Here is a 14,820-nt window from a genome sequence, read left to right as displayed (position 1 = left end):
CACACTTTTCACCTTCCAAAAGAACATTTCGGATTTCCCCCGACTATTATAGTTGTCTTTTATGTTATTGCCTTTTATCTTTTTGCTTTTGTCTTGTCATCATCAATGAGATCGTTCAACTGACCTTATAGCTCATACACACAAGACAATTTGTCTGCAATGGAAGTATATCTCTTATATTTAAAATAAGTAAAAACATAATTAGTATGTGAGATGATTTTGTAAGAGTATGAGAGTATAATATCGTTACACATAAATTTTTTTCATAAAAATACATATAGTGATGAATAATTTATACCATAATAGTGAATAGATGTACCGTCAACATTAAAAGCTTATGGATCAAAAATCGTATGCATAACATATAATATTCACATTGAATATATATTTTTTTTAATTGTTTATGTTGGAAATAGCTTGTATTTTATATGGAAAATGTTTTTGCTTAGTATACGTATCCATGCTGAGAATGTCGTGGATTATTACAAGTCATTGTTCACGTTGACCATACAGTAAAACCAATTCAATGAACATGAAGAGGCATCAGTGCTCACATCAGTACTTGACATATCACATATAATTAAATAATTAATTAAGGGTAGCGATTTTCACTACTATTTTGTACACTTGTATTCTTATCTTTTATTTTTCTTTATTTTTTTGTTCAATTATCAAGACATAAAAATAAATGAAAATCTTTGTCTGGTTGTAGACCCAGGCATGCATCATGCATGGGCCAACCGTTAGGTTTTCAATATCGCGGGTTCCACACTGCCGAAGGATTGAGGGGGGTTTTTAGGACACCTTTTGTAGGAGGGGGAGTTGCAAAAAAAGCACCCACTTCTTAAAAGGGTGGAGCACATGCGGTGTTTTGTACATTGTAAATCGAAGAGACAATCATATTCATGGTGGTTATGGTTTTGCTCGCTTTTGAAGAAAACCCAAAAAAACAAACATAATTGTTTTTGGATAACAAATAGGATCTAAGGATAGTTTATAGGATATAACCCATTAATCACACTCATCAGGTAATTTTGTTCCAAGATATTACACCGATAACAGTAATTTTGTTCTAATCCCCCTTTCATTCATTATGTCTTTATGGGCCAAATTTCAATCAGAAATTCTTGTGTCTGTCATTTTGTATGTGTACAAATACACAACATGAGCTTTTGACAAAGGTGCTGGTGCCGGCCCAAAACAGGTCTGTTCTGAAACGTCGTTCTCCCTTATTTAAGTCAAAAGCTGACCACTTCAACCCAATGCAACTTCAAGATCTCATTTGGGAAGAAAGGTACCTACCTTTTCATTGGTTTGGTCATGTACATGTGACATCATAGAAGAACATGCATGGTGAATGCCAATTCCCAAATCTTATAATATCTTCATCCCAATTACTTTCTTGTAAAAGATTATAAAAGATTAATATGCATCTCCCATATGGCAGATGGTGGAGTTGATTTTGAACCCAAATGAGTTGGATGTGTCAGAGCCAGTGAGCAGCTGAAGAAATATTGTAATGTCATGTTGGCTATTTGTTTGGTTGTGCTCATTTGGCCGGCAACATATAACATCCAAGCTGGAATGAGATTATGAGACAATGAGCAATGAGCACGTACCCCTTTTTTGTTTTTTACCTCTTTGGACTGAGTTTACCTGTACGAAACACTTTGACATTACCTGATGATGTTCATTTTGTTATTTTGAAAATTAGAAAGGTTAAAAGTCCAGCAACTTGATAACCTGCCAAGACCAAATCTATGCATAGTGACCAAAGAACTGTTTGGAGAGATTTGTAAGAATATTTATTTCATTAATAGTTCAAATGAGAATTCCAATGAACCACAGGATTCACATGCTGCCCCCCACTAAGTTGCACATACTATTTTTTACCAGCAGAAACTTCCAATGCAGAAGTGTGATAACATATTTCCTTTGATTTACAATTCAATGTCTAAGTAAAGATCACCGCAACTTCTGATCTCTAGCAAACAGTATATGAACAGCAAAACAACTATTTTGGTTAGATTCTCGTTAATCATTGTAAACATCCAGACAGAGATGACTATGCAGCCCAACAAAATTTCTACACTTAGGAGGTTCATAATATCAGGTCAGCACCTTCAATAAGCACTGCTTGTATTCCATCATCAGCCGAGGCATTAACTTCAACAAGCATTCCAACTAGCATATCCAAATACTGCCCTGAAAAGGGGTAGGGGACTCAATTCAGCAGCTCCGACCGACAAGACATTGGTGAAGTATTTGACAGCACCTTCAAGATGTATTAGCTTATGGGAAAACAAAGAAAAATGCCAACTCTGGTAGTCACAGAAACCCTCCTAACTCTTCCAACCCAAGGCTTTCAGATCACTTTGTTTCAATTCAATGTGCTTTCCAAGCCTGGAAATACGAAGACAAATTAGCAAGAAGTTCAAATAGGAGTAAATTATGATGGATATTAGCTTACTTACATATAAAAATGATCGATATTAGCTATTAGCTATTTAATATGAATAGTGCATAATTGCCAACACATAATTTTTGGTATCCACAATTTTACATAAGTGCTAAAGAATTCAATCAACCAATGAATATAAAGAGCTTGATATTTAACATTTTGATCCGATTGTAGGAAAAAAAACAAGAGACTCAAAAGAGAGTTTGTGTGTGTGTGTGTGCACGAGAGAGAGAGAGAGAGAGAGAGAGAGAGAGAGAGAGAGAGAGAGAGAGAGAGCATTCTCAAAGTGATAAAAGGGCAATCTCACAAACAATTACCCAAGATCTGACGGAAGTCTGAAACCACCTATGCGTACACGTTTTAATGAATGTATCTGGAACAAGAAGAAACAGAAGTAGTCAAAATAAGCAGAAATGAAATTTCAACCAACAAGAAACAATATTAGTATGAAATAGCAGTGAATTTAAGATTGATAAGCCCATGTTTCCAATAAAATAATGATTTCCAAAATCTCATCAAAGGTCAAATTTACTAGTTCCTAGGGTGAATAATGACCATAGAGATTTTTTAGATCATACCAATAACATATATGTGGAACAAAGCAACAACTGTAACTCCAGTAACTTAAAATATAACATAATGACGAATGAAAACATTTAAAAAGAAAAGGGAAATAGAGATCATCAAAGAACAGATATATTTTAATGAAAGCAGTTCAGTAGTTCACTATCATAAAGCAACAAAAAGCTAAGTTTTCTTGAATATTGATATAGGTTCATATCACAAGTCGAGTTTAGACAATCATTAAGTCCCCCTCCTTCATAAATTTGATCAATCGAAGACAAAAATTGGTAGAAACAAACAAAAGCAGAATATTTTTTAAATGAAGAAAATGCTCCCTATATAAACAAATCTAACCTCAAGTCCAGCATTTTTCACAAGTTCTCGTACTTCATGGTTCCTCCCTTCATGAACCTGCATGAATCAAGTTCGACAAAATGAAGTTCATGTGAGCAGTATTGCACAATTGACACTACATGATTTAGCTTAGGTTATAAAAACAATGATACCAGACATGAAGTGATTATCTCTGTTACTTCCTTCTTACATTAAAAGGGGGGGGGGAGAGAGAGAGAGAGAGAGATGAACAGATAATCAGTACCACAATACGCAAACGGGATCTTGACATATCTGGCTGTTGTGGTAGCAACTCCACAGAATCTGGGGTGCAATGGACGCCTTCAATGACTGTTCCCTCACTGATGGCTATCAGGTGCCGCTTATTAACTGCACCTTCTATTACTGCAATATATCTACAATTACAGCATAGATCATCAGGATTCATATTCCAATGATAATTACTTGCACCCAGAAATATGAACTAAAAAATGATGCAGAGACAATAACGACATTAGGAACTTCCAAAAATACATATGCCAAAAAAATTTTAACCAACTTTAAATCCATTTCTTGGAAATTTGTAACAAGTGTTACTTTTCATGTGATTTCACACATAAAATTTCAATTCATATGATCTTTCTCTATTTATAGTTATGATAGTACTAAAATACTAGAAGAGAACAGAATGATGTGGACTCTTACTCCTTTGACAAATTCGATGAAGGATGTGATATTTTTTGAGCAAAATCTCCTGAAAACATATAAAATTGGATATGACATTAGAATATTAGATGAATATATATTCTCTTTTAATCAGTACATAAAGATCCTTGCATATCTGGTTTCAGTATACAACCATCATTGGTCACAACAATCAATCCAGTTGTGGCAACATCGAGACGGCCAACAGTAAATAGTCGTGGTCTGGGTAATCCTGCATTTCTCTTATCCTGGAAATGCAAACTACAAGTTGATTAATTGATGAATTGAATGCATGAATATTCTATCAACATATAATTTAAATGCTAAAAGTAATCCTTTGATTTCTAGTTGCCCATATAGGCAGTATGCATCAAACAGAAGAAGTGATAGACGAAAATGCAATATGCCTGAAGTTTTAAGCCTCAACATACCCAAGTCTTCAAGTAATCATCAAATAGACCCAACACAGATTTATTCTCCCCAGATGCGCAAATGTACCTATCATAATATAAATGCATTCATTCCAAAACTAAAAATAACCAGAGGCCCAAACAAGAGCAGCAAGAAATGAGCAGCAGTGGCAAACCCTTTTGGCTTGTTAAGGGCAAGATAAACCTTTGGAGGCAGTCTCTTCGGAAGCCGATTTCCATTGACATAAATGACATCCCTTCCAGGATCAACTCGAGTCTATACACAAACAAAAAGGAAAACTTCTATAGTACCAGTGTAAAACTAAAGTATGACTATGATGCTAAAAACAATTAGAATATCGAGTATGACGGAACCCAACACATGAAATTCGGAAACTATCAATTTATGCCAATATACACAGAAGAAGAAACTTACCTGAGGAGTACTGCATACAGAACCATTCACAGTGACCCGCCCGTCAAAAATAAGCTGCTCACTGCTCCTCCTTGATGCCACTAAAACCAGAAAACCGTTACTCTAAATAAACAATTGGAGATATGGGTTCAAGTCAAATTTGTATTACTACAATGTTAATAAAAAAACAATGAAATTGGAGAAATGGGTTCAGGTCCAATTTGAATTTCTATAATGCCATACATGAATAGAGACGAGGAGTTGATAAAATTACCTCCAGCAGCAGCGAGAACCTTGCTGAGCCGCTGCGAGTCTCTAAAATTCTCGTTGTAAAACCTACGCGCGGCCTTCGAATGCTTGGGCTCTGTCACGGGCACGCGCTTCTCAGCGCTCTCCTTCTTCTTCTTCTTCTTCTTCTTGGTCTCAGTCTTGGCCTCCGCATCCGCCATGAGGAAACTCGCGGGAGGGTGCGACTGGAGCTTGAGCTGGCCATCCTCACCACGGACGATCCATGGGATCAACAGCGGCCCATCACCGGCCAGAGCAGCGGGGTCGGAGAGCACCGGGTCGGGTTGTTCTGCGGGCTTGGGCTTGTTGGGCTTGGGCTTGGGCTTGGGAGGCGCGAAGGTGATGTTGAAGTCTAGAGAAGAGGAAGAAGAAGAAGAAGAGAAGGAGCAGGTGATGCGAGAGAGTGTACGGAAGGGTGTGATGAGAGAGAGTGAGGGTTTGGAGAGGAGTGAGAGTGAAGCTACAGCTGCTGCTGCTACTGAAGCCATTTTTGGTCGCGGGGTTTCTGGTTTTCGGTTGAGGTTTTTGCAGTATTGGATATTATTATTATTATTATTTTTAGGCATAAATTTAATTTAGACACATAACTATATATAACTATATATGCTATTTCAACGAGATCTACGAATTTTCAAATATTTTAAATATACACCTAATTTATTATGCAAATTGAAAAATAAAATTTCGTACATCAATTTATTGAGAGATCAGTTAAATGTCAGCTTGGCATTTGCCAACGGGGATTAATTGGCGACGTGGCACCAACTCAGCATACATTTCCCGACAAATGAGCAACACATGTCCACTTGACACGGGCCCACACACCCATCACCTATTTTCCGCTTGTCGAACGCTCTCCTGACCATTTAGTCTCCAAAAAACATCACGTTTTTCTCCAAATTCGAATATAAATCTCTCACTTGTGTTCAACGAGCGAGAAAGAGATGATGAATTTGTGGACCCGTATCAGGGGTTAGGTGGACCTGTGTCGCTCATTTGGCGGGAAATGAGCGACACGGGTCTACCTAACCCCTGACACGGGCCCACAAACTCTCTCTCTCTCTCTATTATTATTAAATTATGGGCCCGTGTCACTCATTTAGCAGGAAATGTTTGCTGAGATAGCATCACGTCGCCAAGTAATCCCGGTCAGCAAAAGTCAAGCTGTCATTTAACTGATCTCTCAACAAATCAATGAACAGAAATTCATTTTTTAATTTAGATAATAGATCGGATGTATATTTGAAATATTTTAAAGTTTATGGACCCCGTTGAAATAGATTATATAGTTATGTGCAGGGTGTTAAATTTCGAAGTTTTCGGTGAAATTTCGCCGAAAATTTCGATTTTTTGGGGTGTCGAAATCAAAACCCATATTTGCTAAAATTTCGGGATGATTTCGTCGAAATTGTCGAAATTATCGAAATTTCGCCGGTGCCCATAACCCATTCCCATAAGTCGGTTGCCTACTTGCCCCTACACTGAATTTGAGATCTGGTTTTGGAGCTGGGGTTTTGCAGAAAAATGGAGAGGTGGCAGGGGGGAGATCGAGGGAGAAAGAGGGGTGGCGGCAGGGGGAGATCGAGGGAGAGAGAGGCGACGGTAGGGGGAGATCGAGGGAGAGAGGCGACGCGGGCGACGGGGCGAGGGCAGGGGGCGACGACAGAGGGGCGACGGCGGCGGGAGATGCACAGAGAGAGAGAGAGAGAGAGAGAGAGAGAGAGAGAGAGAGAGAGAGAAGAAATGAAGAAAACAGAGAGGGGTTGCTGGAGCAGTGGAGCCTCGGGGGAAAAGAAAGGAAAGGGAAAGGAATGAAAGAAAAAGAAAAAAAAATTAAAAGGTTTAGGGTTGTTTGGGGTGTAGGGCCTTTGGGTTAATTGTGAAGAAAAAAAATAGTTTGGATTTTCGTTTAGTTATTTTTAAACCCTAAACTAGTAAACTATAATATATTTTTATATAAAAAATAATTTAAAGTACCCTAAAGGGTTTAAACCCTAGTATCATATACCATATCCTAAACAATATAGAATATAGATTATAAAATATATAGTGTTTAGTGTATATATTATAGAGTATAGATAATATACTAATTTCATTTTATACTAATTTTATTTAACAGTATTTGTCTCCAGCATGCATTATATTTATCTTATATCACATGAAACCTACTATATAATTTGGTTTCTTCAATATTTTTTATCAATTTAGTAGATAATATGATAAATAAACATATGGTAAAGTTTCATTCAAAATTTCCGTATTTTGATATCAATTTTCATCATTTCCGTCAAATTTTTGTCGAAATTTAAAAATATTCGAAATTTTCATCGAAATTTTCTCGAAATCCGAAATTTTATTCCTTGGTTATGTGTTTAAATTGAATTTATGCCTTATTTTTAATTTTTAAGGAAAGTAATTGGGTGGGCCTTTTTGGGCTTAACTATTGGGCTGATGTGCTGCTTGTTCAGGGTCATTGTCGTTTGGTGGCTTGGAAGGTCAAATGGACCTATGGCTTACGATCCAAGAAAAAATTAAGAATTTTTCTTTTTTTAAAAGAAATAAAAAAGGTTTCTTGAAATTTCAAAGGATCACAAGCATATTGAGTATTAGACTATTAGGTAACTTTACCCACTAGCAGACCCAGCAATAACCCGTGGACCAACTCGAAGCAAATAAATGGCTATGGATGAGGGGTTGTATATGTTACAACTTACAAGTTACAACTCGTGAAGAAGGTAAAAAATAAAGGTTAAATTTCAATTCATACACTAAATTATATGAGGTATTTCAACTGCATTCATCATCTACAAAATCATTCAAAAACATATCTCATCTAAAATCTAAATTGAAAAATAATTTTTTGTTTCTCTTTTTCTTTTTTACCCCTTTCCACCTCCCACCCTCTCTCTTTCGCTTCCCTCTCTCTGGCCAACCTTCCCAACCCAGCCCCTCTAGACCCCACCCCCACCACAACCCGCCCGACTCTCCCCTTCCCCTTCCCCTTCCACTTACCCGAGTCTTTCTCTCTTTTCTCTCATTTTTCTTCTTCTTCCTTGTGTCTCCCTTCTCTCTCGGGTGACTTCGCACAGTTCGGCTGTGACTAGGCCAACTTTGGCCATGCCCAGTCGGCGCAACACCACCAGCCACTAGCCCGCAACTCTTCTCTCTCCCCTCGACCATCCTTCTCTTCCCTCTCATCTCCCACGTGACTCCCTCCCTGTGTGCACCTCAGCCGGGCTAAGGCCAACTATTTCCCAGCGACCCAAGGCCACCGGAGGGTCCCCTGATGCCGGCCATCCCCCCACAAGCTATAGTTGGAGTCGGGAAGGTTGTGGGGTGGGGTGGGGTGGGGTGGGGTGGGGTGGGGTGGGGGGGTTGGCCGGAAAGAGGAAAGAGAGAGAGTGGGAGGTGGAGATGGAGATGAATAAAAAATGAAAATATGAAGAAAAATTCATTTTTTCAATTAAGATATTAGATGTAGTATGTTTTTTAATGATTTTGTAAATTATGCAATTAAAATACCCCCTATAGTTGAGTGTCTAAATTAAACTTTAGCCAAAAATAAAGTTAAAAAGTCCTCCACAAAACTACGGGATATTGATAATGATACGTTTTTTCAAGCTGCGCCTTGAAGGGTTGACTTGTATGAGCATTAAAAGGTTTTATCTTATCACAAAAAATGCATAATGAGTCAATGACCAAAATTTTAATTAGCCAAAAATGTCCTGCTAGTTACTAATTTTATCATATTAAGCTCCCAAGTTTGTTGCAGGCCAAATGATCAATGGCTTTCGGGGTCTGCCGGCTGGAGAAAAAAGCTTCAAGGCATGTAATTATGATGCAACTTGTAAGAACCAAGAAGAAAGCACTTTATTCGATGTTGAGCTAACAAAATACAAGCCAAAACTGAACGAAGAAAATGTATTATCATTTTCTTTTTGCTAACATTATAATGTGAATTTGGAGAACCCAATAATACACCTATTAGAATCAATTGAAAACATTACCAGCTACTCTTACAAGAGGCTGAAAATATTGAACAAATTATTTTGGCAGATGACTGCAATACAAGTCCAGGAGAGCAATAGTTAATTTTCAAAGATATATAAACACATGCTGTGTATGGCAGGCATACCGGCTCTACCGCTCCGCTGAGTAACTTCAGAAAATGGGAGAAAGAGGCAGTTTATAGTTTCTAATACTTCCTCACACCAGAATATGCCGAAAAAATTGCGGCGCCAGTCAATGTATCGACGAATAATTGAAATAAAAAACCTAAAGCAGACGAAATAGTTATTGATAATTTGATACTACTGATTGATTAGATAAGCTAATTTATTGATCGGGCTAGAGAGAGAGAGAGAGAGATCAACTGACAAACAAAAGATCAATGTCTGTACCTACTAATTGTGTTTCCCATCATGGAACTGAGCATTTTTCGAAGACTTGAAAGTTTCCAAAAATGCCTTGGCCTTCTCTAACTCTTGCTTCTGCCTCGAATTGTCCCATTTGTGTTCAGTCGCCAATATTTCAATTATGCGTGGCAATGCCCTGCCTGCTGCATCAGTATCAAGGAAAGCAAGCCGAGATCTTCGAGCAATGAAATCAATGGCAGATTCACAGTACTCATTTCGAGCACAGTAAGCAACCTCAGCCTCAAGAAAAGGGTATCCATGGGCGAGCCGCTTCCCCAAATTCTCATTCTAAAATTTGAAAAGATGAAATTATAAGTAACCACATATTAAGATACCAATAGCATATTATGATGATAGACACCAATGGCATGTTATGACACATTACAACTACCAATTGAATTTGGAGCAAGAAAAGCCAACCTGAGCAATGGCAGCAACCCGTTCAGCAAAAGTACCATATGCATGGGACAGATGCTTTGCTACAGCAGTGTCCATTACTCCAGGAACAACTTTACCACCATGACTCTTCTTCATGCGCATGTATTGTTGGGCAATAACTGTAAAAGATGCAGGGTCCCATCCATCTCCACCAATAAGCTGAAGCGTAGAGGTCAAACATTCATTTGCTGGGGTCAGCTTTCCAGACTTAATTGCTGCATTTACCGCATCTTCTGCCATGCTGAAAAATATCTAGTCAGCAAAATACTTCTGTCCAGGCAGGCAGACAGGTAGGCATATGAAGGGAGTGACAAGGATGTTAAGGATAGAGGTCGTTTTACTTAAAAGTTAAGATTGTTATTAAGCATGCCATTAGCAAAACAGTCTGGAAAGGGGCATTTCAAAAGAAAACTGCCCGACCAATTAAATACACTGTCGCCTACTCACAAAGCAGAAACACCTCTAGATGTGTAGCCTCAGTTGTCAGTGAAGAACAACCTCTAACTATTAACAGAATAAAAACAGCTCAACAAAATAAGCATTACCTACGATAAGTAGTCCACTTCCCACCGGTGATTGTAACCAAACCGGGATAATCTTCACATACAACATGATCTCTGGAGATGCTCTCAGTGTTTTTTGCAGATGGATCAGTTGCCAGAGGGCGAATACCACTCCAGGCAGAGAGAACATCAGTACGTCGTACCTATATTTTCCCAGCATTACTTTAGTCCCCACAAGCAAACTGGATTAAAAAGGAAGACACCTAGACCGAATCACAGCACTAAATGCCTTTCAACACTTGAGCATTTAGATATCAATTACGAACATGAGTAACATTCAACCAGACAGAAAACTGGTATAAGCTATGCAGGCAAAGATGCCACACACACACACACTGAGAACTTTATCCACATACCTTGACGTTAAGGTAATCACAAAGGGCATCCAGTATGAATTGAATCTCATCCTCATGTGGTTCAGGAAGCAGAGTAATTTCAGTGTTGGAATCTGTCGTGCCAGCAATTGTTCGTCCCAACCACGGCAGCATGAAAACAACACGTCCATCTTTTGTTTTTGGAACAATCAAACCCATACCCTCAGGGGAATAATAATCAGGAAGTACGATATGTACACCACTGCTTGGACATATCATAGGTTTTACATCTTTATCAGCCATCTTCCTTACAGAGTCACAAAATGGCCCAGCAGCATTCACAACAACTTTTGCATATGTATCAAACTCTTTTCCTGGCAAAATAAGAAATACAGTGAGAATCACAAATTCAAAAAGGGAATTCTGTTTTTTAAATCATCATTTACATACTTACATGAAAGCTTAATGTGCACTACTGAGTACTGACATTCATATGTGCCATGAAGGTTTCTTTTTGAAAAAACCAAAAAAAAAAAAACAAATTGAAACAAATAAAAACATATTCTGTGCAAAATAAGTCATGTTGAAATTTGAGCTTAGAAATGAGAAGCATCAATAATATAGCCAACCTGAACTCTTCTTCTAACAATTGATCATCATCACCATCACGAGGTAACAGTATAAATAACTTCTTAATTTAATTTTAACAAAAAAAATTCCATCACAAGAAAATATTATCCTTCTTTTTCCCTTCTTTTGGAGGAATGTTAACCATTCATTCCATTCTCATTCGACAAATACATACATTACCAATACAATATACAATAATCACTAAATATAAGTCACTTGTGAAAGTTTGTGCAAATTCTACCTGATAAGTTGTCTCGGATTCTAGCGCCAATTGTCCGATTGCTATCCTCATCCTTCAAAAAAGAGACCACTTCAGCATGGTTAAGTACTGCTGCACCAGCTATCGCAGCAGTGCATGCCAGTCCAACATTAAGACGTGCATCATTCATCTGGCCATCATAATACACCACAGTCCCCTTCAAGTTTCTGTCTTTACCCTTCCTTGCAAGGGTGGGGAAGAGCTCAACAGACTCCTGTGCAGAATAATATCTGGACACATGTAACAGGCGTAGTCCTGCGACCAAATCGTACATTTTCAAGCCCATCCAGTAGTATACAACCTCAAACCAGTCAAAACATGGTGTCATGCATGGCAAAGCATGGCAGAGGTGTGGTGCGTTCTCAATAACCTGTTTACGCTCCTCAAGAGCATGAAATACCAGCTTCAGCTGCCCATAGTCAAGATTGAAAACCGCTTTCTCCAAGTAGCGAACACCTATCAGGACAATTTTACATAAGCAACCAATATAACATTTAAATTTAAGTACAAACAATTAGCTATACAAAATTAAAAAAGAACTAACAGAATGCAGTTATAATACGACCAAGAAAAAAAGTTGAACATCATAATTATTTTCCTTTTTTTTTTTTGTTATTACAGAATTTTCGAGAGTCTTTATTCCAATAACTATTTTCTCCATCGAAGCAAGCTAAAGATTAAGATCAAAATAGACAACAAAATCTGATTAGAATTATTCTTAGCCAATCCGCCTCGACTCAAAATTATGATCAAAATAGATAACACAATCTAATCAAAGCTAAAGTTATAACAACGACTTTGCAAATAAATCAACTCACGCTCCTATTACTAAAAATCCATAAACGCACAAATGCGTTAGAAAGACGACGAAACGAAAGAAAAAAAAAAAAACAACCGAAATCAACAACAGCTACGTTAAGGACTGGAAATGAGAACCTGAAACGACAACGTACAAGTACGCATACATGTCTACAACGACATGTATGATTATGTATTGTATATACGCGTACCTCCATGAATGAGCTTTGTGGACCGCGACGATGTTCCGGAGGAGAAGTCCTCGCGCTCGACGAGGCCGACGCGGAGGCCTCTGGTGGTGGCATCAAGAGCGACGCCGCAGCCGGTGGCGCCTCCGCCGATCACGAGAATGTCGAGCGGGTTGGCGGAGCTGGCGCCGATCAGAGCGGACTCCTGCACCGCCCTCAGAGGAACCACGGCGTTAGGGTCGCTGATCCTCTGGCGAACGGCTGCGAGGGAGGGCCCACCGCCGCCGCGGTCGTTGGCGGATATCGACGGTTGGAGGAGGAAGGCGCCGCTGGCCGCGGTGGCGATAGCGGCGGCGGCTCCCAGCCGGCGCAGGCGCGTGGCGGTGGCCATGAAATTGGGAGTTTGGGAGAGGATGGAGAGAGGGAAATGGAAGTGGTGGTGGGGTTGGGGTTGGGACCGTTCGGTTATAGAAGTAGAAAAAGGTTGCGTTGGGAATCGGTCACGGGGATTTGTATTTTGGATGAGTTCGTTTTACGGGGAATGGGATGCTTGCTATGTGCTATTGTGTGCTGGTGAAAGAGTGACCCTATTTGTCTTTTACAATTGACATTTGCGAGGCGCCTAAAAAAAAGCCTCTAATCACACCCGTTTTTTAATTAAATTTTTGTATTACTATTTTAACTATTTTCCTAAAAAAAAACTATTTTAAGATGGGGGAAATTTTAGCGCCCGACTTTTACCTTTTTTCTTAGTTGATGATAAAACATTTAAAGTGTTCTAATTAAAGACTCCTAGTTTACTTTTCGGCAATTCTATCATAATCGCCGTTTAAAATTAGTCATGTGACTCGCACGTAACTAATTTGTGAGAGCAAAATCTTACAAAAATGCCTTGACTTTTATTCTTGTCTCAATTGAGAATGCAACATTCAAAATGTTCCAATTAAAAACTCATAATTTACTTAAGTACCAATCAAAGACTTTCAGTCAAAGTGTTGTCATACATGAGATCAGGTAGGGTCCTACATCTCAATGTTTCAACCCTTCATCCTCTCATATATGTATGTGAGTAATTATTATGTATAATTGTTATAACATGACAATGAAGTATCAATTCACATTTATAATATGAGTGGACGTTATTAATATTATATCCTACAAGTATAAACTCTTCGTACACCCATATTATAACACATAGATTAATTACACCATATGTCAGTATAGCAATTGACATAATAAGTTTTTAATGGTGATGCCAGATCAATATCTCTATTACGACAAAAAAAAAACTTAACTATCACGTGGATATACATTTTGTGTTTATCTCTTTAACATGTGCTATGTCACATAATAAGAGAAATAAAGTTATAGATGTATACACATGTTACATAAAAGTTTTACTCTTCATTTACATGTAAATTCTTCTCCCTCCTTATACTGGGTTATTATGTGAATCAATAAATTAAAAGCTTTATTATACTTTACTCACTTGAATTTTAAGTTCAATCTCATTTCACCACTTAAAAAAAAATTGTGTCAATTTACTATTTGAATCAAAAATTTTGTTACAATGTACCACCTCTAGCTCATTTTGTTTAAACTTTTGTTAAAAATAAGAGTGTTTTAGTTTTTTCAAATTAGTTTTTTTATGTGTCAAAACAAGCAAAGTGTAATAAAAAAAAAAAAAAACATTTTTTTTCCTAACAATAGGACTTGAAAAAGACAAAAACACTCTTATTTTTAATAAAAGTTTAGACAAAATTAGCCAGATGTGGTATATTGCAACAAATTTTTAATTTAGGTAGTAAATTTACATAATTTTTTTTAGTTGGTGAAGTGAGATTGAGCCCAAAGTTCAGTTAGATAAAATGTAAAAAAGACTAGATTCAATACTACTTGAGAATGTAGCATCTCATTTGATGGAGAAATTATTATGTGTAACTAATACACCGCCAATTAGTGTAACTAATCCAACGTGTCATAATATGAGTGGATGTTATTAATACTATACCCTACTAATATAAATATATCATATAATA

At 37.7% G+C, this 14,820-nt stretch overlaps 2 protein-coding genes across 3 annotated transcripts; both read right to left on the bottom strand.

The window, feature by feature from the left end:
* Positions 1-1,852: 1,852 nt before the first annotated feature.
* Positions 1,853-5,696, bottom strand: SVR1 (pseudouridine synthase family protein). Of its 2 annotated transcripts, XM_086237096.1 has the most exons (10): positions 5,163-5,696; positions 4,910-4,989; positions 4,650-4,750; positions 4,495-4,561; positions 4,218-4,311; positions 4,064-4,112; positions 3,624-3,774; positions 3,380-3,436; positions 2,779-2,834; positions 1,857-2,403 (listed from the first exon to the last, which is right to left on the bottom strand). In XM_086237096.1, the coding sequence occupies exons 1-10, from the start codon at positions 5,662-5,664 to the stop codon at positions 2,343-2,345; spliced, it is 1,218 nt and encodes a 405-aa protein (XP_086093222.1). In that variant the 5' UTR covers positions 5,665-5,696; the 3' UTR covers positions 1,857-2,342. The 2 variants fall into 2 exon arrangements, with proteins under 2 accessions (XP_086093223.1, XP_086093222.1); XM_086237097.1 differs by lacking the exon at positions 4,495-4,561 and having other exon boundaries at positions 1,853-2,403; positions 4,679-4,750.
* Positions 5,697-9,083: 3,387 nt separating this feature from the next.
* Positions 9,084-13,331, bottom strand: SDP6 (FAD-dependent oxidoreductase family protein). The gene is made up of 7 exons (XM_086236725.1): positions 12,806-13,331; positions 11,778-12,251; positions 10,949-11,280; positions 10,575-10,735; positions 10,012-10,270; positions 9,577-9,879; positions 9,084-9,451 (listed from the first exon to the last, which is right to left on the bottom strand). The coding sequence occupies exons 1-6, from the start codon at positions 13,170-13,172 to the stop codon at positions 9,580-9,582; spliced, it is 1,893 nt and encodes a 630-aa protein (XP_086092851.1). The 5' UTR covers positions 13,173-13,331; the 3' UTR covers positions 9,084-9,451; positions 9,577-9,579.
* Between the last annotated feature and the right edge of the window lie 1,489 nt (positions 13,332-14,820).

This window comes from Dryas octopetala, chromosome 3, assembly GCF_963921425.1.
Source record: "Dryas octopetala chromosome 3, drDryOcto1.1, whole genome shotgun sequence".
Lineage (NCBI taxonomy): Eukaryota > Viridiplantae > Streptophyta > Magnoliopsida > Rosales > Rosaceae > Dryas > Dryas octopetala.
The sequence above is the reverse complement of the archived record's forward strand: the minus strand, read 5'-3'. Positions and strand labels throughout refer to the sequence as shown.